Raw genomic sequence first — 24,473 nt, forward strand, 5'->3', positions numbered from 1 at the left:
CAGCACATAACTTTCAATCTACCTTATAGGAAAACAATTGAAAAATCTCACCATATTTAATACTTCAACAATTTAGCAGAAATTAAGATTACTCTGGAAAGTAACTGAATAAGAGCCAGCTATCTACTGTAGGACTGGATTTTTCCACTCTTGTTTAGAGATTGAAGTTAATTGTGCACTGAACTGCCTCTCTCATCTTGGAGACATTTAGCAGAATTGTAATCTTAATAGTTGTTTCCCCATTTACTGATCACATTCAAGTGTCTTTGCCTATCCCTGGGAAGTCTACAATCTTGACAGATCTCTAGAAGTCCTTCCCCTTTAGTTAGTATTCCTTTTAGCCATACCCACCATCATTCCAGCAAAAATGAAGTAAACAAGATGGCCCTCCAAGCTTAACGCTAATCACTGTCTGGAGGAGCCATTCTTGAGCAACAAGTAGTACAGCCACCTCCTCCATGAGTTTAGCATGCTGTAGCCAGAACATCGAGCCCAAACACAAATTAACTCAAATTCTTGTTCTACATACAAATTCATAACATTTCCATTATAAGCAAGGTTTTAAAAAATAACCTTAGTTTTATTTGCTGTCATTTACAGCAAACCGTTTTACATCACAATTTCAGTAAAATTTTAAAATCACATTATCTTAAACCCAACAGCAAGATGCTGGACTTTTCTACAATAAGGTATACTTTTATTATAAGCTTTACAATGACAAATTTCATTTTTGTATTATAGTTTTAGATAGCCTGTGGAACATTTGAAAAGTACACCTGGACAATTTTAAGTGTTTACCCCCAAATTAATAAAGTTAGCTGCTATAAAATATTACCAAAATCCTAAAGTACGTGGTGCTGAAGTTTAAGTAATATTTTCCCCTACTTAAATGTTGCTAATTTTCCATTTTAACTGAAGCCAGTCTATAAATAGTTTTCAAAGGTTTAAAACCAAAATATATTTGTCAAGTCCAGTTTTAGGAGAATAATTTTTGCAACAAAGCTTTTAGATCCTATTGGGGGTGTAATACCTGAGTAACCTTTTTGACAAGGGCTCTTTGTTGTAAATGGTACTACTCCTGCTGCCCGCCCCCTCAACCAAAAAAACCAAAACAAAACAGGGTTCTTTGAAGACTGTAGGCAGAGAGGCTATTTTAGAAGTTATGCTTCAAGTGTGTTCAGAATAGCAAACAATACTAAGTGGACCTGATAGAGAGAACCATACTAATTCATTTCCATTTAGTTTGACTAAAATTTAGGTGCCTAAAGTTGGGCACCTAAATCTATTAGGAAAAAGAAAGAAGAAAACTAAGTAGATATAGAGATAGTCCAAAGGTCGGTATTTTTTCTACTGAGAGAAACTGAATCCAGTAATTTTAGGTACTGAATAACTAAAAGTTTAGTTACTATAAGTAGGTTACATTCTGCCTTTGATCTTTATACAAACATCTCAATGTACAGCCTAACTTTCACCATTATCAATGAGGACAGTAGTATATATCCTAAACTTACACCCTGGCCCAGACCCCTTAATTAAAAATAGAATTGGGCCCTCTTCAGAATGAGCACAATATTCTTGTTATACACCATTTAACATGTCAGGATTTGAGGTATTCACCACTTAAAATTGGACTAAAAAAAATTTCATTTAAATCTTTGAAAAAACAGGGATATATTAAGTCCAGTTCAGTTATAACAGAAAAGTAGTAACACTTAAGTGGAAATGTTATTTATTGATTCTTAAATTACAGCAGCACATACTTTAAATGCTTAATCATGGGGAAAGCCATATTTTAAAAATGTCCTTACATTTACATAATAAATATTTTTAGCTATAACCCCCAGGCCTCAAATATTCAAAACTGTCACGTTCCCCCATTGGTAGTTATCAGTTCACATTCCCTTTGAGTCAACTAATCATCAGCATCTATTTGAAGCAGAGCTCTACAGACATTTGCACAGGGAAATGGACTTTCTTTATTGAGGAAGACTATTTGCACAGAAATCTGGTACATTTTCCCCTACACAGTTAACAATAGTACTTCGCCCACACAAGGCCAGAGGAGGAGGAGCAGGGAAGAAAGGGCAGGGTAGTGGGTCTAATGCTGGTTACACAACATTCACTCCCTTTCCCATCATCAGGTGAAAATAATGGGACTTACACTTACACTCCCCTCTAACAACTTTATTTTGGTAGTCCAGTGGACTACTATAATAATAGGTGAGTTTTCACTAATTCTGAATATATATATTTATTGGAGGGTTGGTTTTTTTGGGGTGGGAGAGAGGAATGGAAGGAAAGCCACCCACATTAAAAAGAACTATGTTTGGCAGGACTCTTTCCCAGATATTTCCCCACCTTCGTCCAAGTACTGGAGAAAACATCTTACACCAGGGGTTGGCAACCTTTGGCACGCGGCCCACCAGGGTAATCTGCTGGCAGGCCACGAGACATTTGTTTACGTTGACCATCCACAAGAACGGCCCCCCTGCAGCTCCCAGTGGCCGCGGTTCACTGTTCCTGGCCAACGGGTGCTGCACAAAGTCCAATTATTTTTAAGTTGGGAAGCCCGGGATGCTTTTTTGCAGGCTTTTTTCCCTCAAAAGGTGAATGTAGGACACCAGCCCCTTCACCTTTAAACCAGGAAGTGAAAATAAGAGTTCCAGGAATGGCAAATTCTCTAAAAAACAAAAACAAAAAAACCCCAAAAAACACCAAAACCAAAAAAAAAAAAAAAACCAAACCTCATTTTTAAAAAACTTGAATGAGGTTTGCTCTGAGCTTTAATTACTTAATTGTGCAAGGCTGATTTATGTACTCAAATACTTTAAAAGTGTATTTTTAAAAACTCCATCTTCTGCAGTTGTCAAAGAAGTGTAAAGAATAGCATGCTTAATGTGATGATAGTATATACAGACTGAAAGCAACACTATCTAACTTCAATATGTATGTACTATTGAAGTAAAAACATTTCAATGTCATAAAACACTAGGTAGACAAGTCTCTATTTCACATTTGAGTTGACTCAGTATTGATGCATCTTATCTAAAGGATAAACAAGTTGCTGAATCTCTGCCACGCTTAAGCAGCACAATAATATTGGGGTTTAAGATTTACTTTACTACACCAATATTTACGTGCTGCTAGGGCGGAACAAGTATAGCAATTCTTCTAGTCATCCAAATTTCAGGAACACACTCAGCAGTACAAACCTTTAGACTAGAAGTATCTTCAACTGTTTCTCTTCCTTAAATTTCCAAAGCAGCAAATAATGATTCGCATTTTTGCTAGAGCATGCAAACCATGATGTGCTGCTAGAGTACTTTAAGGCCTCAAATACAAGACTCAAAGTACCTAGACAAATTTACTTTGTTAGGAGTTTAAGAAAAGTTATATTTTTAAACTCAGAACTAATCAGACTTACCTGTAAAATTAAAAATCTATTATGGTCCAGGTCAATTCCATGGCTTCGAAGCAGAATACCAACATCTTTGAATGTTTTCTTCTTCCCACTGATGTGGTAGACAGAAGAATTATCTCTGTAGGCAGTTCTAGATACACAGAAATTGCTGTTGGGAATGACTTCATAATCATCCCCTTCCTGTTTTGAGGAAAAAACAAAACCAGAAAAACAATTATTAGTATTAGGTCACAGCTTACTTCAGATTTCTCCGTTAAGTGCAGTTTTACCCTGTTGTTCAAGCTTTTACAAGGCAACTGTACCCTGGTTCTCAGTTCTATTGAAGTGTATAATAAATCTTAGACCATGCACACCTCACTAAACATGCAATGTTTTTGCTTCCAAAAACAGCCTTGAAAACAGCATAGAAGCACTCTATATAAGTTTAAACTGAGTGGGCCTTAATTTTATGCCTCTCCCTCCTCTCACCCCAGCTACTGCTTTAAAACACCATAGTCTCTGTTTAGCATCTAATGACAGATTTTTTTTCTTGCTACACTCTCCATGCATATCAAAAAGAAAAAACCTTGTTCAAATTCAAAGAGGCTACTTCTTCTTTTAATCTTTATATTAGGATGCCTTGAATATTTTAACATAATTGCTGTCTTATTTTTGAATAAGTTAGCCCTGAAGGAAAACAAACAAAACAAAACAAAACACTGAGGAAGAACTTTAGCTAAGTGCCTCTGAAGCTCTGAAGTCATTGTACAAATAGAAGATACAAAAAATGATACAGTAAAAACAGACACGTTGAACAAATATATATAAATGTTTTTGTAGCTGGTCAAGAGATCTTTGCTTTACCTGAAAGCAATAGGTACAATACCGACACCAAATTTTATTTTTAAAAAGGAAGTTTTAAAGAAACACAGGTAGTTCTAAAATTTAAGAAAGTGGTCTGCCACTTTAATGGAATAGCCCCCCCCAAATACAATTAACTTTAATATCAAATCCATTCGGAAGTTGTTTCACTTCATGAAATTAGCTTCTAGGTATTATGCAGATACAAATGAAAACCATAATAAATTTAATTATTGGAACAGTCTAGTAAAATAAAAATACATGTCAAATTTTTATTTGTATTCAGATGTAGTTTAATGCAGACAAACAGTGCTTCAACTAAAATGCACAAAGAGTCTATTTTTATAATACCCTTGCCTAGAATTATATATTCTGGTAACCTATTAAATAAAATCTTTTGACTTTCAAGAAGCTTTTTATGATTTACATCAGAAAGCAAGTACACTTCCCCTTTTTTATTTCTTCAGATACACACACAAAATTATCTCAAGCAACATTTCTTGGACAATCAAGTCAATATCTGAGCAATGTTGAACAATTTATTGAAAAGTATTAGAATCCTTTAAGTAAAAATTTCCATCAAGCTGTAAGTAATAATAAATCAACAATACTACATAAAAGTTCACACGAAGTAAAGTGGAAAGCAAAATAGATACATTAAATTCTTTTATTTTTCTATTTCAATCAAAATGAAGGTCACATCAACATCTTACCCCTAATATTTCAGAAAATGTTTAGTCTTTTTAGGTGAAAGTCTTGTGATTGTTTAAATTGGTAATGTAATATAAATAGTGTGCATATACTATAAAAACTTCAACTTTAAGCTGTAGTAAGTTGATATTGAAGTAGAAAATATCTAAGGCTGATAAGTGTAAAAATATCCAGGTTTTAATCGTCAAATCTTAAAAAAATCTGCATAATGCAGGTTACAATTTAGAACACATTATGCATCTGACCTTAGACTTAAAAAAGTATCAATGAAATCACTTGCACACAACCTTAGAAAGTGTGTGTGTGTGAGATAAATATAGATATATAAATATAAGAACATTTCTAATGTGACTTGATGGTAGAATAAGGTTTAGTATTTCTAAACAACTGTAAAATAATGTATTACCAAACACTAGTCATCCAGAAGTTCTAATGAAAAGTTATGTCTACTCAAAGTGGAAATTAAGCACTACAAAGAAACAAATCTCCTTGAAGTTGTGTACTTTTTCAGCCAGTTAGTTTGAAGTATTCTACTTCATAAAGGTAAGCCGATCACATGGGCAAGTTTTTTCATCCTAAGCTAGTTCCACATTAAGACAGTAAAACGTTAAATTCTCAAATCCTTAAGGGGGAAAAAAAAAAAAAAAGAGCCTCAGCATACTTTTTCCTTTAAGCAGAAGAATACGTACCTTGTCAACGATCTTTTGAAAGTGAACTTCCACAGTACAACTCTGGATGTTCTTGTGTTCATCAGAATTATGGATCAGCACAGAAAGCTTTTTGGATCTGATTTTTTGTGCCCGATACCCAAATACAAAAAGCATTGAATCAATGACATTGGATTTTCCACTGCCATTTGGTCCAATAATACAAGAAAAACGCTGCACAACAGAAAGAAAAAACATTCAAATTTACAATAGAAACTAGCCAATTTGCTTCATATATTTCATTTGTGGACAGCTGAAAATACTGTTATTTCTAGTGCAGGAAATTGCAGACTATTGGGAAGCTTAGTTTTTACTGCCAGGGGCGGGGGGTGGGGTGGGAAGAGTACAACCTATTCAAAACACACCTCCGGTTAGCTCAGATTTCTAAGTTTTATTCTGTAAAGTCAGAAAGCTATATTCTACTCAGAAAGCATGGTTTATAAAGAAATAAGTTCATAATTAACCACATAATTTTCTTGTATATGTGATTTAACCCCTAAACATTGTTCAGTAAATCAAATAAAGCAAAAGATATATACTTAAGTTGTAATTTCCTTCTAATTCAAGTAAGACACAGTATAAAAAACTTACACTTTGACTATAAGTAATCTATTGTCCTGTAAATAAAATTAGAGTATTATCATTAAAGTAATTCTCACTCTTCCACTATAAATATATAAAATAAGACGTTATTTGTTGATAAGTTGTGTTCACAGTACTGTAAGGAGTACTAGAGACAAAACAAAATTTTACTTCAGTTTAGAAGTTACTTAAAATAGAAAAATACCTTATGAAAAGGTCCCAGAATTTGCTCCCCTGCGTAGGATTTGAAGTTCTGGTTTACAATATGAGTTATCATGAGGCGAGGAGCTCCAGCTTCATTGGTCATTGCTGGAGGTGGGGGAGGAGAGATGCTACTCAAAATCTCTTCTAAACTTCGATCATCAAGTACCCCATTTGAGGCTGCTAAAAACATCCAAAAGAAAAAGAAAAAACTATATAATGTCTCAATGACTAGAGAGACCTTCTAAATGCCTAGTTCAAGCAGAAAAAGTACGAAAATTTGCTTCTACACAAACTCGGAATCTATACTTTCACTTTAAAATTATTAAAACTGAATGTAAGTGAAAGAAAGATGCTTTAACTCCAAGGAGCTAATTTTTTAGAAAGTAGACACTTAAGATGTCACATCCATTCAATAGTGGGGTTACTCTTTCATTATATAATGCTTATGCTAGCACTTTGCAAGGCAGTGTGAAATTACAATAGTTACATTTAAAAAGCCTACAAATCCGTACAAATGGGCAAAGTCTTTCTAATTAATAACTGGACAGCCACATTTCAAGCATGCTCACACACACTGCAAGGAGGAGATCTGAGTATGGCTGAACAATGCCCTGAAAAACTGTAATGACAGCACAACTTACGCTTGAAAGGCAGGAAGTTTGTTACGAAAACAAACTGGCCCCTTATATTTCAATTATAGTTTTAAGTAAAACTGCTTTTCAACTGTTAAAAACAACTTTTTCTTTAAGTAGACAACTCTGACATCACTTTCCACATATTAACCATTTATCAAACATCTTACTTCAATAACATCACATACGTGGTTACCTAAAAACCGTTTTCTACCGATATTTCCAGCAGAAAATCAACTCTAACACAAGTTTAGTATGTAATGAGTAATTGCCTAAAAGTAATTCATTTTAAGAAGATTTCAAGTCACTGCCTCTTATTCCAGCCCAAGAAATCCCATATTGCGGGATGCATCTGTAGCTAAAATAATCCTGCTACCACAATCAGAAGTAGTAGACAACGTAGCAAGAATATGAAATCTAGACTTAGCTGGAAGAAACATTGTCTACCAACAGTATTTTTACCTAAACTGAAACACCGATGCAAATGCTTTAACTCTTTCAAAGCCATATTTGCAGTTTTAAAATCAGATTTAAATTCAACTTGTCAAAATAAAAAATTACTGCATCCCTTCCTAGAAAGGAGCTGAATCTGAACTGGAGTGGCCTTAAGTTCAGCAAGATACTATCATCAAGATATCACTAAATTTACATGCTTGGGACAGCGGGATCATAACAAACACTTACGTTGCTGAGATGCTTCACTGATGCACGTGTCGGCTTCTTTTTCCACTTCCATATCACCAGTGGATTCCTCTAAGGGCTCTTTGCCTTTTTGACGGGCTGCGGTGGAGGTTTTGGTCCTCTTGCTTGGCATGATTTCTGTTGGCTGTTCCCCTCCGATTCCAAGCAATCAAACTACCCAAGGGATATATCTCCTTTGCTAACACAAACAAGAAAAACCCCATGACCCAAGTGCTGGGCGTATCACCCGTTAAGGGCTATAACTGTGCATGTGTATCCAAAATGACTAATAATAAGCTGAAATCCATATGAATTTTGACGATGGAATTAGGATTTCAAACAAACTAAAACTCAGCCTTTAATCACCATATTTTAAAGTCCCTTAAAACAGTAGCTTTCTCATAATGGTGGCTTTTACATATCCATAGGGGACATCCATCTATTGAAACCCATCATACAGACACTTTCTGATGTGGCAGCATTAAAACACAACATCTATATTCAGATAAAGAATAATTATGATGTGCTGGCAAGTGTCATTTCAGTAACAAACAATCAGTGAATATCCAAAGCAGATAAGTACTTGAAGAATCACTTTTACATAAACACACCTAAGATTTTTCTAACAAGTATTTTCAGTAGCCCAATCTAATAATACTCAAATACCACTTCCACACTATGAAGTCTCTAGTCCAAAGGACATCAAATTGAACTGTTTCCCAAAAATGTAGCTAAATGCTCACTATTGTCAATGCTCAGCACTTAAAGACAGCACACCAAACGAAAAGGAAATTAAGTATCAGAAGTAGATTTGATGTTAATGCTTGATCAACGGGAAAAAAAAAACAGTAAAAAAGTCCACCACTTGGCACTAAAGGCAGTTGCCAAAAAAGAATAGAAAGAAGCCCAGGAGAAAGATGAAAAGAAAGAAGCCTAAACTAGTAAACTAGTCTCCTCAAAGAGCCTAAATTACTGCATCAGAACAAGTGGTGAATTTAGCATGGAGAAAAACAGACAAGAAAGTTTTCTTCTCACCAGATAAGAAACTGACGTGGCTGGAAAGTCATCTTACAATGGGTGCCAATCATTTGACATTTTCAGACCTACCTACAGCCCCAACCCACACACCAGCCCTTCATTTGGGAAACTGGGGGTGGAAGATAGAGGGAGAATTCGTTTTAAGGCAATTTGAGTCTATGCCCATTATGAAGGATTCCCCCACGGCTGTTAAAAAAAAAAAAAAAAAGACTAAGTTCTATAGGATTTTTTTTAGAACGTTAATTCAAATTGAGTAGGGTAGTTAATCTTACAAAAAAATACTGAAAATAGATTTAAGAGAGTCATTTACAATATAACTATTTATCATCAGCTTTTAAATCTGAGTTCCTTCGCATCTCAATCTGAATCACCTTGCCAAGCACGAATCACTTACCCCAGTTAAATACCTATTAGAGTAAGTCCAAACCCACCACCCACAAAAACTCAAATCAAAGGTGTTTCTTAAAAGCAACACTTATGGACCTGCTGCCAAGTGAGAGTCTCTTTACAATAGGCGGAAAAAATTAAAAACCAAGAAAATTCCCCCATTTGGAAAAGATTCAATGTGAGGACAGTAACTGATGTCAGCGTCGAGTGATTGTGTTACGCATTTCCCTCAGAATTGTTTTGGAATCAACCAGTCATCCTAAAGTTCCCCCTCAGCCCCTTGGTCTGGATCTATAGAGGTTTCCCTAAGGTATAATTGTCAGAAGTAGTTGAAAATACAGTCACAGAGAAGACCCTAGTCTGCAGACAGATTAAAATCAGGCCTCTCAAATTCTCAAGAGATACTCTTTTCCACTGAATGCATCAGATGAAGTGAGCTCTAGCTCACAAAAGCTTATGCTCAAATACATTTGTTAGTCTCTAAGGTGCCACAAGTACTCCTTTTCTTTTTGCGAATACTGACTAACACGGCTGCTACTCTGAAACCTTTCATACTCTGGTTTCTCTTCAGACCATATGCATCAAAAACTTGACACTGTGCCTCCCCTCCAGTGATTGGTATCCAATGAATGGGTCCCCACAGGTCCATAAGGATACAACGGGGAATCCGCTCTCCCCCATAAGTTGCAATGGACCCTCACCCATGGTTCGGAAGATATAATACTGCTAGTGATGGTGGGGTCGCCGCCCCGAGGAACAGAATCACACCACTCTCCTCTGCGCGTGAGGAGTGCCGCTCCGTCCTCGGGAAGGGCCAGTTACATTGGTGGTGGTACGGAACGGCGGTCGGACAGTTGCCCCACCCCGCCAGATTGCAGATTACAAGAAGTGGGAAAAGAAGCCGCCACCTTTCGCTCCCCCGAAGGGGGGGGAGGGAGGAAAAGAAAGGCGGGGGGGAAAGTCCACCGCCCCTTGCTCCCCAACCGCCAGTACAGCTTACGTAGGGAAATCTACAGCTACCCCCAGGCAGGCTCCACGGGGAGGTCCCCCAGCTCCAGTTACAGGGAAGAGAGCCCCCCAGCTCCACCTGTCCCCAGATAAATTACTAAGCACTTTGCTGGAGTCGCCCCAGGCTTCGCAGTCCTGTCAGCAGGCAGAGCTGGTACCTGGGACACGGAGCAGGCGGCGAGCTGCCCCGACAAGACTTCGGGTGATGCTGGCTCTGGAGAGTCCGGCCGGCTCCTGCCTGCTGCAGCTTGGCGGCTTCTACACTCGAAAATGGCGCCCAAACTCCAAACTCGAACCGAAATTCGTTAGAAACGCGCGGAGCATGCTGGGTAAAGAGGGGGCTGGTTGTCGGCCTCCCACAGGTTTGAAAGGATGAAAAAAAAAAACCCTTCGGCGCCATATTGTTTTCCGTTACTGCGCGGAACGGGGTAAAAATAAAATAAAAATATTTACATTGTTTCGGTAATTTTTAATTTAAAGCAAATGAAAAGAACGTTACTTAAAGGCGTCTAAATGGGGAAAAAAATCCTACTCATTTAAATGATGCTGTGGGTCAATGGGAGGAGCTTCGTTGCCTGGTAACGGCCTGAGTGGCGATGGCGGACGAAACTGAAAAAGGAATAAATATATTTTTAAAAATTTTAAAATATACAATTATAGTAAATATATTTTTTAAAAGATATTAATTAACAGGCCGGTCCGATGACGTCAGCTGTTTGTCACCTGGCTTGGGAGGGTCCGTTAGGTAGACGGGGGAGTAAGGAAGTCTCGCGCGGGGATAAGCATGGGAAATCTCGCGGGAAGTAGCTATAGAGACAGAGCCGCTTGCCTGCGAGCGTTTGCTAACAGGGCGAAGAGGACTGAGAGATTAGTAAGTAGTCTCGCTCGTTGCTTCCCCCCGTATCAGGAGTTCTAGGGCGCCCTTAATGGGGGAGGCGGAAGCTTGTGTTAAATCTCTGAGGGTCTGGGAGCAACTGACAGCCCAAGTGCTAGCGGCAGGGTCCTGCCCAGGAGAGGGTTCTCCACGCTCATCCACTCTCCCAGCCTGTGACTTGTACCCCTAGACCGACCACCTGCCTTGGACAGGTACATTTCCAAAAGGAGAGTTGGAGGGGCTTCCCCCTGTTACCAGAGGTGCTGGAACAATTTATATAGTGGGGGTGCCAAGAGCCATTGAACCAAACTGTAAAGCCTGTATAAAATGGAAGTCACTTCAAGCCAGGGGGTGTGGCGGTACCCCTAATTCCAGCACCTAGGCCTGTTACCTGTCCTGGGGAAGTGAGAGGATGTGGGGTAAGCCCTCTACTCCTGTAATGCAAGGGTCTGGAGTGGCAACCCACTATAATTTCCCTGGGGAAACTGGGAGGGGGGAACCTGGTCAAGAAAGAGCTGAGGGAACACTCACTCCATCCTAGGTTGTGTTAAGCAATCCCCCACTACAGCCTGCCTTGAGGAAGGGGAAAGGCAGGGTGGTTTTGTTGGTCCCTCTAACCTGCCTGGTGAGAGCATGATGAAAAGTGTTTACTACTGTGACCTCTTCCCAGGATGGGTCCCCACAGTAACTTACCCGAAGGAAAATTGTGGCATGTGGCTGGAGGGAGGGGCATGAATGGAAGATGCTATGAATGGCGGGGTGGGGGAGTGTGAGTGGGTGAGCAGAAGTGGGTGGTGGGATTTAGAGAAGCATAGGAGTTAAGTGAAGTTTTTGGAGAATGTCACAAGGCTCTGGGGATAGAGGGACTAGGAGTTGTGCAGGAGGTGGGGATGCAGTGGGGAGAGTCCAGTTCTGTGCTGTAGCATTGGTGTATCTGTCCCCACAGCACTGCTTTGGCATATCAGGGAGCTAAGACAGCAGCATTATGCAGAGGGACTGGTCTCTCACCCTAGAGATCCTTCAGTCACATCTCTGTTTCTTTGCCATAAACCCTCCAACGTTCCCATTCAGCCACCTGTAACTCACTCATTTTCCTGCTCATTCTCCTGTCTGTCTCTCACAGTCATTCTTGTTCATGCTTAATTCCCCAGTGCACTCTGCAGCTGCTTCATAGTGGTAGGAGAGGAGATGGGGTACTTAGCAAGGGTGGGGCAGGGGACATAAGAAGATGAGTGGGGTTGGGGGAGCAGAGAATTCTGGGAACTCAGTGTAAGATAAATGAAATGTGTTGAAGAGTGGGACTAAAGGGATATGTGAGGGGGGTGCAGGTGAGTTACTATAGGTACAGGACTCTGCCTGGGGCATGATAGAGGAGTGAATCTGTGCAGGGGGCAGGGCTATGGGGAGGAAGCATGTGAAACACAGATCTGTAGTAGGGCCTTAGGGTGGATAAAATATCAGTGTTGGTAGCTATCTCTGTGAATAACTCTCAGTATTAATACATACACCTTTCTGAAAACCAAAACAAATATATTGTTTGTTTAGAGTTCAGGTTGCTCCAGTGCAAATCCCACAAATACCAAGAAAAGTACTAGTTAAGGCAATCTTCATTCATATTTATTAATGCCGTCATGTGATTGAAACGCAGTCACAGACTTATCACTTCCCCCAACAAAAACTCCCTTGCTTGATTATTTAGAGAGAGAATGAAATATAGCAGTGTTAAAAAATTCAAAGGCTTTGATAAATCCATTGTGAATCTATGGAGACTTTGGTTAGAGGGCTGTCACATATTTAAACTTAATATACAAGGCTGCACAAAGCTGGCACAATTTAAGGACCCAATTCTGAGAAACACCTTGTGCTGAGTCCTCTCCCCTTCAAGTACCTATGGAATTAGTTCCTAAACTAGTGAGATTTTGCAATACCAGGACACACTCAACAGAATCCTTCTTCACAAAGGAGATAGTTTTACAGCCTCTCCAAGTAATAGCTGGAGGCCTTAAATCACGCTCACATTCCAAATTTTGACCCCAGGTAGATTAAAAGATTATGTATTTAGGTTTATAGAGACTAAAGTGTTATTTGGACATGAAAAAGCCTAAAGTTGGAGATTTTAGATTTTATGATTATAAAGATTACCACCTGAATGAGAAGTAATGTGAACTAATGAAGTGCTGTCTTCCTGGTTCTGCAAATAGGTGACCTAAAACAACAGTTCACAGATATGAACTACCCCATTCAGCTAAGCGGTGAGACACCTAATGCTGTCAGGCACTATTGTTAACTATTTCCATGCTGATCTCTTTATCAAACACCTTTAGCTAGTGTTGCTGGTGAGGAAAGAAGAGTTCAAGCCCACCTCTTTCCTCCATTAAAATCCTCTTCATCCTTGCCTACAGTGTTGGAGGAAAGAGAAGATGCATCCCCCTTCTCTGCACAAAAAGCCTCAAGTCTTTAAGATATTCTTTATTCATTGTACTTAACATTTACTTGTGTGTGAGCTAAATTCCAAGTTGTAGTGACTAACAGTGGCATCTGAATGCTGTTCACTGTCCTCTGTGACAGGATTTGGTGATCTCAGTCTAGTTCCTAATGAATATGTGTGCATAGTACTGTTTGCAATCGTGGGTATTATGATAACTGACCTCTTTTTTTAAAAAAAAAAAAATCTTTTATTGGACCAACTTTTGTTGGTGAGAGAGAAACTTTGGAGTTTGGGAAACTGAGGCAATGTCTATATATTACCGCTTATGTCCGTATAACCTGTATCGCTCAGGGATGTGAATAAGGCACCTTCCTGAGTGAAATAAGTTACACCAACAAAAGTGCTGGAGTTAGTACTGCAATTTGGCTTTGGCGGAGGCACAACAAGAAAACTGTAGTCACATGTAAAGAAGATTAATACTGTAAATTGGGAGTAAATATATTTCTTATTAAACACCCTAGTTAGTTATGTCCAAAAAAACTGCATTAAAAGAACATGAAAGCTGCAAAGCCATTCACTCAAAAGTTAGGAAATGTTAGAATTAATGTTGCCCAGACAATCTTAATTTGCCTCTCCTCCCCTTGAGTGTGTGCATTATGGTATAGTCTTTAATTACATGATTACATACTACTTTTTCCACAGGACTCCTATCTCTTTCATAGCATAGGATAGATGGTGTTAAGGAAATGAATCAGGGTTGTGTAGTGGATGAGAGATTTGTCTGTAAGACTTCTGCCTCATTTGTTGCAGTAGGTGGAAGGCGTATAGTGAATGAGGCAGAAGATTATAGGAGAAGAAAGGATGATCTCATGGTTAAAATGTTGAATGCCATCTTGGCGAACTGGATTCTATCCATGCCTCTGCCACAGAGTTCCTGTGTGATGCTGGCCTTATTCACTTAAACTAAACTTTTCACAGCCACTGATTGTGTGTTCCTCTTTTTTGAGGCACTCAAAATGAGAGCTGAGGCCAGATTTACAGAAATGTTGAGCACTTCACAACTACAACTGAGGTTGACTGGAGCTGTGCTTTAAACATATAAAGTACTATAATAATGCTAGGGAACCTGAAAAATCAGATTATAGGTGTCTCTAGTTGGGTACCTAAAGTTAATGGACAGTTTTGGCCTTAATCTGTCTGTGCTTCAGCTCTCCAGCTGTAAAATGGAGATAATATCACCACATTTCACAGGGACGTTGTGAAAATAAATTCATTAATGTCTGTGAAGCACGTGGATACTAGGTGAGAGCACCACAGAAACAAATACCCATGAGAAAATTAATTTGTGTTCAATGTAGGGTTTGCGTCATATGTGTTAACTAAATCTGGTGCCACACATTGAATGAAGAGAATAAAAAGAAATGTATGAGGCAAGTATGTATTCATGTAGTTAAACTATTTCATAGGCACATGGGCTAAATTAAGGTTACATGGGCAGTGTTAATTCTGGCATTTCCTAACTTTTGAATATTTGACTTTGCAATCTTGTTTTTGTTGCAGTTTTTTGTAATTTCAGTTCATTTTATAAAAAAGGTTAATACAGTAGTTCTACGATTTGGAACCAAATTGACCCCCAACTTGGGTACCTTTAGATCCACAACACCAACTTCTTTCATTTGAGCTCACTGAGTAACTGGTAGCAGTAGCAGGCTATCATCCTCTGTGGAACAGTCTCTAGATGGTCATGAGACACTTTGCCAGTGGGTTTCACAGCCTGCTTATGGCAGAGGAAGGTAGAGATTCTGGATTCTATTGCTGGTTCTGAAGAGTAGTATTCTGTAATGTTTATAGATTCTTATTCCTTCAGCTCATGTCCCTGGTCCCCTGCATTCCTATCTTCCTCCTCTGTTCCTACCCACCATTGTCGTGCTTCAGCTCCTGTTCCTTCTCCCTCTGCTCCTATCCACCCTCTTGCATCAGTTCCCATCCACCTCTGCTTCCTTTCCCCATCCTCTGGGTCCTGCAACCCCTTGTTCTGTCTCTCCACCCCTCTCCTATTCCTCACCCGTCTGCATTTCAGCCAGGCTGATTCTTCCTATTTCTCTCCAGTGTCTGGGCACCTGCTGGGGGAGCACTGAGAGTTGATGATCTCCCTGCTCTCAGTACTGGTGCATGTTACCACTGCTGCCTTGGCATCCAGGAAGAGCAATTGCAGGGAAACCCTTGTTCAGTCTCTGCAGCCCTGGGATGGAGCATGTTCAGTTGCTCTCTGGGGATGGTATGTGCTCAGCAAAAGGACTCTTCAGAGAGTTTAGGTGCCAGACTCTAACAAGTATCTACTGAGCTTGTGCAACCTGTTTTTTTTGAGGGTCATAACTTGACCACAGTTGGGTAAATTTTCTGGGGGATGGCAAAAGCCACATCCCTGACACCAGGGAAATACCCCATGCACCCAAATGTCAAGCCCTTGCCTGAAAGCATGGAGGTAGTAGAGCTTCTGGACAAAAAGTTTGTAGGTTTTCTTTTCTTTTTTTTTTTTTTTTTTAACATGGACAAAATAATGTATTTAACTCCTAGTTTCATTCTTGGAAATGGCTGAATGGTTCTAGCTGAAACTTTATTTAAAAAAAAAAAGTGTGAGGCAGAAACCTAGGATGGAAAATTTCAGCCCAAATGGTTTAAAGTTTGATGAAGTTATAAGCAAGTGAAAACAAGATCTTACAGTGGGAAGCTTTCAGGATGCATTACCAGCTTCACCTATAATTATCCTTACCCTGTAGTGGCAAGGCATGAATATCTTTATACTCTGATTGGTTTCTCTCTCTGATTTTTCTTGTGATACTACATTGAGGGATGATGTTTTCCAAGATGGTCTGTGATTTCAAACCGTTCATAAAGGGTACCCTGTCCTAATGCCAGTGTACTCTACAGGACTGCACATTTTCAACATATACTCTTACAGTTAAGCAGTTCTAGCATCACTTGTTCTTGAAATTGTTTAGCGCAGGGGTTCTCAGGACAAATTTTTTGGTGGCCTCAGAGTGTGGCCACCAACTCTTGCTGGTGGCTGCTCTCACACTTTTTCCGAAAACACTTAATTAGCTTTAGGAAAAACAAATAAATATGCATATATACATGTCCAAATCATTGTAATTTATTTATTGCTGCTAGTAAGTCTGTTGTGAAAAGTGATATTAACAAACAAGTATCACTTTCCACAGCGGACTTACTCAGGCCTGTCAAGTCTGGGGACAAATTAAGCCCTAGGTGGGGGGTCGGGAGAGGCATCAGGGGACTGGAGCCTAGGCTCTGCTGCTGCACAGCCAGGGCCCAGTGCTGGAGCCTGAAGCCCCCGGCCAGAGCCTGCTGCTCTGCCACCTCAGGGCTGAAGCCCAAAGCTGGAGCCCCAGTGTCCTTGGGAATGTGGGGAATTCACTGACTGCCTTCTCCTCCAGCATTGTACCACAGGTGTCTCCATAGGGGGGCAAGGCCTAACCCCTGCTGGCGGCCTCAGCAATCAACACCAGGGCAGTGCATCTGAGAGCAACAGGGAGTTGGAGTGGCTGCTATATTGCGCCCCTCTCCCCCATCACAGCCCAGGAGGCTGTGGCTGCAAGAAAAGCCCTGGTGGCCACATTTGAGAAACACTGGTGGCCACATTAATTATCCCAGTTTGCTCATTGCAGATGCACACAGCACTTTCTCCTACCAATGTTGTCCCTGCACATTGTGGTACCCATTACATAATTCTGAACATAGCTGTCTTGAGTAGGTGCATAGCATGAAAGACGGTCTATACTTGGCAGGGGTGGATCAAAATTAATGATTTTTTTTTGGATAAAATGCTTTTTGAGGAAAAAACCTATCTAAAGATACATTATAGCTCAAAGAGATCTCATCATGGAATACGGATTATAAAGTCTAATTCTATAGTATGAGACAATATATTCATGGAATGTTTAAGAAAAGTTTCGTAAATGAGTTCCAGTAGTTCATGGATTAGGGACCCAATCTTATGAGGTTCCAGAGGCTTCTATATAGATTAGGTAGAATAATCTATCTACCCAATGGGACTCAGTGCTCAGTCTAGAACAGGGGTTCTCAAACCGTGGGTCAACACCCCTCAGGGGGTTGCAAGGTTATTACATGGGAGGGCTCGCGAGCTGTCAGCCTCCACCCCAAATCCTGTTTTGCCTCCAGAATTTATAATGGTGTTAAATATATAAAAAAGTGTTTTTAATTTATAAGTGGGATCGCACTCAGAGGCTTGCTATGTGAAAGACGTCACCAGTACAAAAGTTCAAGAACCACTGGTCTAGCAGATGCCATCAGAGATGCTTAGTTTTGCAGGTCTCAAACTGCAGATTTGTGTCTCCAGAGATAACATGTTTCTTAACAGCAAAAATGTTTTTGAATAAATCATATATAGAGGTGAGAAATAACAGACTTGGACCCTATTTTCCCTCTGAAAATTTGTGTACACAGAGTCAATCCCTTACCTCTTTCTAAAAGTGCAAAGTTTCAGAAAGTTCAATGAATAGAAGATTGTTGGGGGCGGAATAGATCTGGACAAGGAGAAGAAGTCTGGAGACAAATGTGAGAAGGGAGGGAAAGGCAGTAGAAACAAAAGTGAAACTGTTTGAGCAGCATTTTCCAGAAGTCTTGAGGTCTTTCTGATTGTAGCCTTCATTGATTTGAGATCTACCATACCATTCTCTCACTAGAAAGGAAAACCTATAATGGCAGCAGGCCGTAAAAGAGACCCACTTTTGGAATAAGAACCATTCAAGAAATATGTTTGCTGATGATGTTTTAAAGAAAGTCACACCAGTGAACTGGTGGAAGTCATTTAAGCATTTGGATTCAGAGACTGTTGAAGTGATAATCTCACTTTTAACAGCAGTAGCTTCTTCTGCTGGTGTAGAAAGAATATTTTCTTCCTTTGGACTAATTCATTCCAAACTGAGGAGAAGTCGGGGACCTGAAAAAGCAGGAAAACTTGTTTTTCTTTTCCAGATTATGAACAAACAGGAAAATGAAGGTGAAGACAACTGAGTTAACTGCAGAAGCCAATATTTTAAGTTTCTCATGTTGACCTGGTTGACATAGTCGATTTAATTTTTGTTTTTAAATATTTCATTAACTACTTTAGTTAAAAACAATTTTAACAAAAACAAACCTGATTTTAAAAAACTTGAATGTTTAACTAAATTCAAAAATTCATATGCTTGTTTTGTTAAAATATTATGTTTGCTGTTGAAGAAAAAAATCCAGAATACATAACGTTGTTGTTTTTAGTTACATAAAACAATGTAAATGTCTGTCTGGTGATGTTCTCCTCCAAAAACAGCATGGCAAGAAAATCCTCCAAATATTAATGATTAACCTGTTGAATTGGAGATAGTTCACCTCCCTATGACTTTATAAATATCTGCTTCAATTACCTTTGCTAAATTACATAACCAAACAATCATTCATTTTCTGATATAGCTGTAAAACTAATCTGAAAAGTTTTCAAAATAAATCACTTAAAAAATGTATAGTGTGTACCTTCTAAAAATGAAACTTACATCTATCTCTGAGTTGTGAAGAATATGTATTAAGATTATAACAACCAACAAGAATGCACTTTTATGTAGAAATCCATGATTAAATCAAGTCTTCCTGACTAGTGATTTAAATCAATTTGATTTAAATCAGATCCACCCTGATACTTGGTAGCCTATTACATGTTACACATATGCAATATGTGCATATTTTGGACCAGATTATTCGTATAAATTAACATAGCTCATTTGAAGTCAGTAGAGCTATGGTAATTTAAACCAACTGAGGCTCTGGTCCAAAATATGTAATCTGTAATACTTAGAGAGAGAGAGAGACTTTTTTAAACCCCTTTTCTTCAGCAGTCTGTCAGTTTATTCTAGTGATTAATTTTTAGTTATTCCGTCCTGCCCATGGAGAGAGGCATACGTTTTTGTATGCAGATACAACTGCTAATCGTCATCTTATGTTCAGCATGCCTCAGGTGGCATGTGATCAGGATTCATCACCAAATTTGGTCTGCTGGTTGTATCATTAGCTTCCCCGGTGTGGGCCTGGGTACTGATGGGGAATGTGATGTGAATGTTGATCCTTGCCCCCCAGTAGTCAAGAACTGTCAGCAAATCTGCTGCCTGTAAATGCCAGCCATGTACTTCTTTGACTTCCTATTCTTCTTTGGTCAACAATATCACATACATTGCGCATCTATGCTTAATTGAAGACTTTGTATGAATTGTATTGCTGGCCTTCTTTAGAGAACATGTGCAACATGAATTGCTTTAAAACATTTTATTTTGGGTATTCGTATTTTCCTTTTTAATGGTGATTACTCATGACATTTTAAAAAATCTTTACAGTTGTAACCTATCCAGTGAAGAAATCATCTTTTATACTTTTTATTGTTTCATCTGGACTAGCAAAACCAAGAAATTTAGAAAGAATGAGGCTGAAGACTTCACACTTAAAGGAACCAAAACATATCCTTTGTCTCAATACAAAGTGTATTAACTTTACACTGCACTCTTGGTAAAATAGTATTATGTTTATCATGTTCTAGTAAAATATGAGATGTGATTGATTGTAAAGACAGTGCAAAGTTATTTTACAGATTCTGGAGACTTAATTTTTTTAAAAGATTTTTACTGTTTTCTGCAAAATGTAAAGTCCCAATACTACAAGATGTTGAGCACCTCAAGCAGGGTACTCGGTACCCTCCATTCTCAGTAACTTGTGTTGGAATCTAGGGTGTTCAGCACCTTGCAGAAGGTGTCAAGATTTTGCAGGAAAGCTTTTTGTTTATTTTTTCCCTTTCTTCTCTTAGAGGTTTTACTCTTGCAAAGAGATTTTCTCATGCAGTTAACAATTGCACTCCTTTATCAATTTGTCTGCAATAAGACTAACAAACGATAGCACCAACAAAGGGGTACACTTACCTAATACCATCCTAGAGACTAACCAATTTATTTGAGCATGAGCTTTGCTCAAATAAATTGGTTAGTCTCTAAGGTGCCACAAGTACTCCTTTTCTTTTTGCGAATACAGACTAACTCGGCTGTTACTCTGAAACCTAATACCATCCTGTTACTCTTAAATGAGTGATCTCCATCCCTTGTGTGATACTGCTATATGAAAACCAAAATCTGACCAAATGTGTTTTAACTTACGTATTTTGACACCAAGGCCCTCCTGTATATGGAGCCTAAGCTTTTATCTGTGTATAGTAGATGTGCTGTTTAATTAGACATGATACTTTTAAAGTCACATACTCTGTCAAATTCCTTTTTTGCTCTTTATTTTCTTCCAACTTTCTGCTGCTTCTTTACATTGCATTACTTTTCTTTGTGTCAAGATCTTACACAAAAATAACTTCTGTATATAGATCTGTTTTTTAAATAGTCAAAATTAAATATTTTTATTTATTATTATATTTACTTATTATCACTTTATTTTTTTGCAATACTTAGAGAAGAGGTATATTCTAAGATTACTTTCAGTAACCAAAATTCAAGACTTCCTTAATTCAATTACACATAAAGAATTGGTTAGCTGTGTGGGCTGGACTACAGCTGATGAGCTGTACTCATGTAGTGATGATCACCACATCATGAAATGGAACTTGTTAACTAGTGAAACAACTCAAGTAGTGAAGCTTCCTGATGATATCTACCCCATAGATCTTCATTGGTTTCCCAAAAATATAGGTGGAAAGAAGCAATCCCAAGCTGAGAGTTTTGTACTTACAAGCTCTGATGGTAAGTGTTCTTTAAAATATGTAGATCTTATAAATTGCTAGTAAAAATAATGCTTATGCCACTCTTAAATTCCAAATTATTTACTATCATAATGTGTAATAAAAGCAAATTAAAATATAGCAAAATTGTACTGGTTTTAAAACTAATTATTTTTACAAAATTGCGTCTGAGAATACATTATGCCTAATGTGATAGAAAAATACTAGTTACATCCCTTTTGATATCAGGTCAAATTCTGTCATCCTTAATTGAGTAAAATGTTCTTATTTTGTAGTTCATAAATTGATCTGAATGTGTGCATAGCTATATGGATGTCAAGAATTATAAAAATTATCATTTGTAACAAAATATATCAGTTTTTATTTTTTGGAAGGGTGTATTAAACTTTATTCTTCAGGGTTTAAACCAATCTGTAACTGTTAGAGACCAGGATAAGACTAATGCTTTTTCTAAGAATCTGGTTCTGGTCACTGTCAGGGCCAGGATACTGGACTGGATGGACCTTGGCTCTGATCCAATATGGCAACTCCTATGTGTAGATTTTTTTCCTTTTACCCCTTAAAGAGATTTGACCCCAATTCTGAAATACACTGGCCAATCCTTGTACCTGTATGAAGCTCCACCACTTAATTCAGTGGGGCTCTGCACAACTGCAGGTGCCTGGCCACATATACTTCAGGATCATGGCATTAAGTTTACTCCTGAGGAAATTCTGCGCCGCTGTGCATCCAGAATTTGTGTAGAAGTTATGGGTTTTGCGCAGAATTTCCTTTTCCTCCACAGAAGTGGGCTGCAGAGCTGCTGGCCACCACTAGAGGCCGCTGATCCTGGCAGAGCACAACTTGCAGGTAGAAGATACAGCCAGCGGGAGGTAGCTGGAGGGTTCCCGGCAGCTGCAATTCTCAGCATGCCCTGAAGGAAGGAGGTGGCATGCAGGAATCTCCACACAAGCCCAAGACCCAGATTCAGGCTGTTTCTTCCTCTGGATCCCTGGGCTCATGTGTGTGGTGTGTGGGGCCTGGGGGCAGTCTAGCAGCTGGGGTCTGGAGGGGAGGGGGTGCGAGTGTCTGGGCGGGGGTCCTGTAGGATGTGCGGGCTAAGGGGAACCCTGTGGCTGGTCTCTGAGGGGTAAGGGGTGCAAGTGTCTGGGCTGGGCGGGGTGCCCTGCAGTTTGACTCTGGGAGAAGGGGGAATGGGTGTTTGGCACTGCTGCTGGACTCTTGGGGGAGGGGGCAAAGAAACAGGAACTGGGTTGTAGGGGTTTCCTTAACTTTCTGCTACTGGAGGAATTTTTTTGTCATGTGTTACAGACATACACCTCTACCCCAATGTAATGCGGTCCTCAGGAGCCAAAAAATCTAACTACATTATATCGAACTTGCTTTGGCCTCGAGGATTTCCGTTATTAATAGTCACTTCCCGACCCCTGACTGACCCCTCAGAACCTCCGAACCATCCACCCCCCCCAGCTCCTTGTCCCCTGACTACACCCTCCAGAGACCCCCGCCCCAACAACCCCTCCCAAGACCCACCCCATCTAAGCCCCCCTGCTCCTTGTCCCCTGACCACCCCCTCCAGAAACCCGCCCGTCCCTAATCACCCCCTACCCAACCCCCCTGCTCCCTGTCCCCTGACTGCCCCAACCCCTATCCACACCCCAACCCTCTGACAGGCCTCCCCTGAGACTCCAACGCCCTATCCAACTTCCCCATCCCCTGACCGTCCTGCCCCCAGAACCTCCGAACCATCCAACTGTCGTTCGTCCGTCCCCCACCCCGAGACCCTCTGCCCCTTATCCAACCCCTCGGCCCCGGCCCGGCACCCTAAACACACTGCTCAGAGCAGCGTGTCGGAGCCTGACATGCTGATCCACCGGAGCGCACAGCCCTGCCCCCCAGAGCGCTGCTTTACCGCATTATATCCAAATTTGTGTTATATCTGGTCACGTTATATCGGGGTAGAGGTGTCGTTGCTAATAGGTATTTGAAATAAATATCCAAAATAATTGAAACTGGAATGATTATATAGTGTTATTTTGACAAATAAAAATGCTAAATTTTTTGCAGAATTTTAAAATGTGCACCAAATTTTTAATTTTTTGGTGCAGAGTAATTAAGGGGGAAATATTTTTTTCTTATATTCTTACTAGAAATCTTCTCTCCCCCCCCCCCCCCCCCCCCGCCATTTTCCCTCACTGTATTCCATTGAGCTATCAAAGGAAAAGTTTTGATGCAGAAATATGATTCTTTAACTTTCCTCAGTAATGAAAATGCACTGTGAAATAACCCATCCAGGAAAGACTGTGCTCGCTCTCTGTTGCTGCTCATACCTGTTACTCAATGTGCTGGCAGAAGCAGCAATCAAGTGAAATTGAATGAATCCAAAGGACAGTGCACTGTGATTGCAAACTACTCAAAGTGCTTTCCTCTTCCAACCAGTATAACCTCCATCATACTCGGGTTCAGCTGTTCTTCATCCACAAGTTGATCTCATCCAAACGTGGGCCAGCTTGATGTTAGTTACAGAAAGTATAGGTAGTCTTGTGTGTCATCTGTGTATTGTTGGCACTTAAGTCCATCCATTTTTACTATTTCTCCTAGTGGTGACATATAGATATGGAACAGGACCAGAGATAAACCAATCCTTGTGTGGGACTCCAGAAGTGAGTCTGGTGGCAGAGGTGCAGTTTCTCATCATTGCCTTTTGGGAACGTCCCTTCAGGAAAGATTCATACAATTTTTTAGTATGTTTCTCTCTGGACCCCTGCCTGGTCTCTCAAGCAGGACAGCAATATCTTCTGGTCAACAGTATCAAATGCTGCACAGAAGTTCCAGGAGGATGAGAAAGGAAGTCTGTTCACCATCTATTACCAGCAGGAAATCCCCCATCCATCCCGCTAATGCTATTTCTGTCCGTTATTCTAGCCTGAATCCACGGTGTGTCACTGGTGTAGGATCCTAGCTCCAGCTAATGAGCTTGTCAGCCTTTGGCTAATTTCTCTGTGAGCTTCCTCAGGAGCAGAAGTTTTGATACTAGGCAGTTGCTAGCCTGATCTGACATCAGGGTCAGTTTCTTCAGTGGTGGTTGGACTTACTGTGTGTTTGAAGGAGGAAGGGAAAATTGTTTTCTTGAATGAGGCAGTGGCTGCTTCAGTCAGAAGTGGA

At 39.8% G+C, this 24,473-nt stretch overlaps 2 protein-coding genes across 4 annotated transcripts in view; one reads left to right on the forward strand and one right to left on the reverse strand.

Annotated features, from left to right (window-relative positions):
- The window catches only part of SMC4 (structural maintenance of chromosomes 4), a 108,295-nt gene extending 97,826 nt beyond the window's left edge, over positions 1 to 10,469 (reverse strand). The window contains exons 1-5 of the mRNA XM_077826124.1: positions 10,370 to 10,469; positions 7,782 to 7,977; positions 6,467 to 6,645; positions 5,662 to 5,853; positions 3,425 to 3,601 (exon numbers count right to left, since the gene is read on the reverse strand). Of these exons, the coding sequence (XP_077682250.1) occupies positions 3,425 to 3,601; positions 5,662 to 5,853; positions 6,467 to 6,645; positions 7,782 to 7,911 (678 nt within the window). The 5' untranslated portion in view covers positions 7,912 to 7,977; positions 10,370 to 10,469. The remainder of the gene's footprint in view (positions 1 to 3,424; positions 3,602 to 5,661; positions 5,854 to 6,466; positions 6,646 to 7,781; positions 7,978 to 10,369) is intronic.
- A 554-nt stretch (positions 10,470 to 11,023) lies between these two features.
- IFT80 (intraflagellar transport 80) overlaps positions 11,024 to 24,473 on the forward strand; it is a 149,597-nt gene continuing 136,147 nt past the window's right edge. For 2 of the 3 annotated variants that reach the window (XM_077826670.1, XM_077826668.1), the window contains exons 1-3: positions 11,024 to 11,082; positions 19,915 to 20,032; positions 21,086 to 21,309. In XM_077826670.1, coding sequence (XP_077682796.1) covers positions 19,998 to 20,032; positions 21,086 to 21,309 — 259 coding nt within the window. In that variant the 5' untranslated portion in view covers positions 11,024 to 11,082; positions 19,915 to 19,997. The remainder of the gene's footprint in view (positions 11,083 to 19,914; positions 20,033 to 21,085; positions 21,310 to 24,473) is intronic. The other variant, XM_077826669.1, reaches the window with a different exon arrangement.

The sequence above is a fragment of the Eretmochelys imbricata genome, chromosome 9 (genome assembly GCF_965152235.1).
Source record: "Eretmochelys imbricata isolate rEreImb1 chromosome 9, rEreImb1.hap1, whole genome shotgun sequence".
Classification (NCBI taxonomy): Eukaryota; Metazoa; Chordata; order Testudines; family Cheloniidae; genus Eretmochelys; species Eretmochelys imbricata.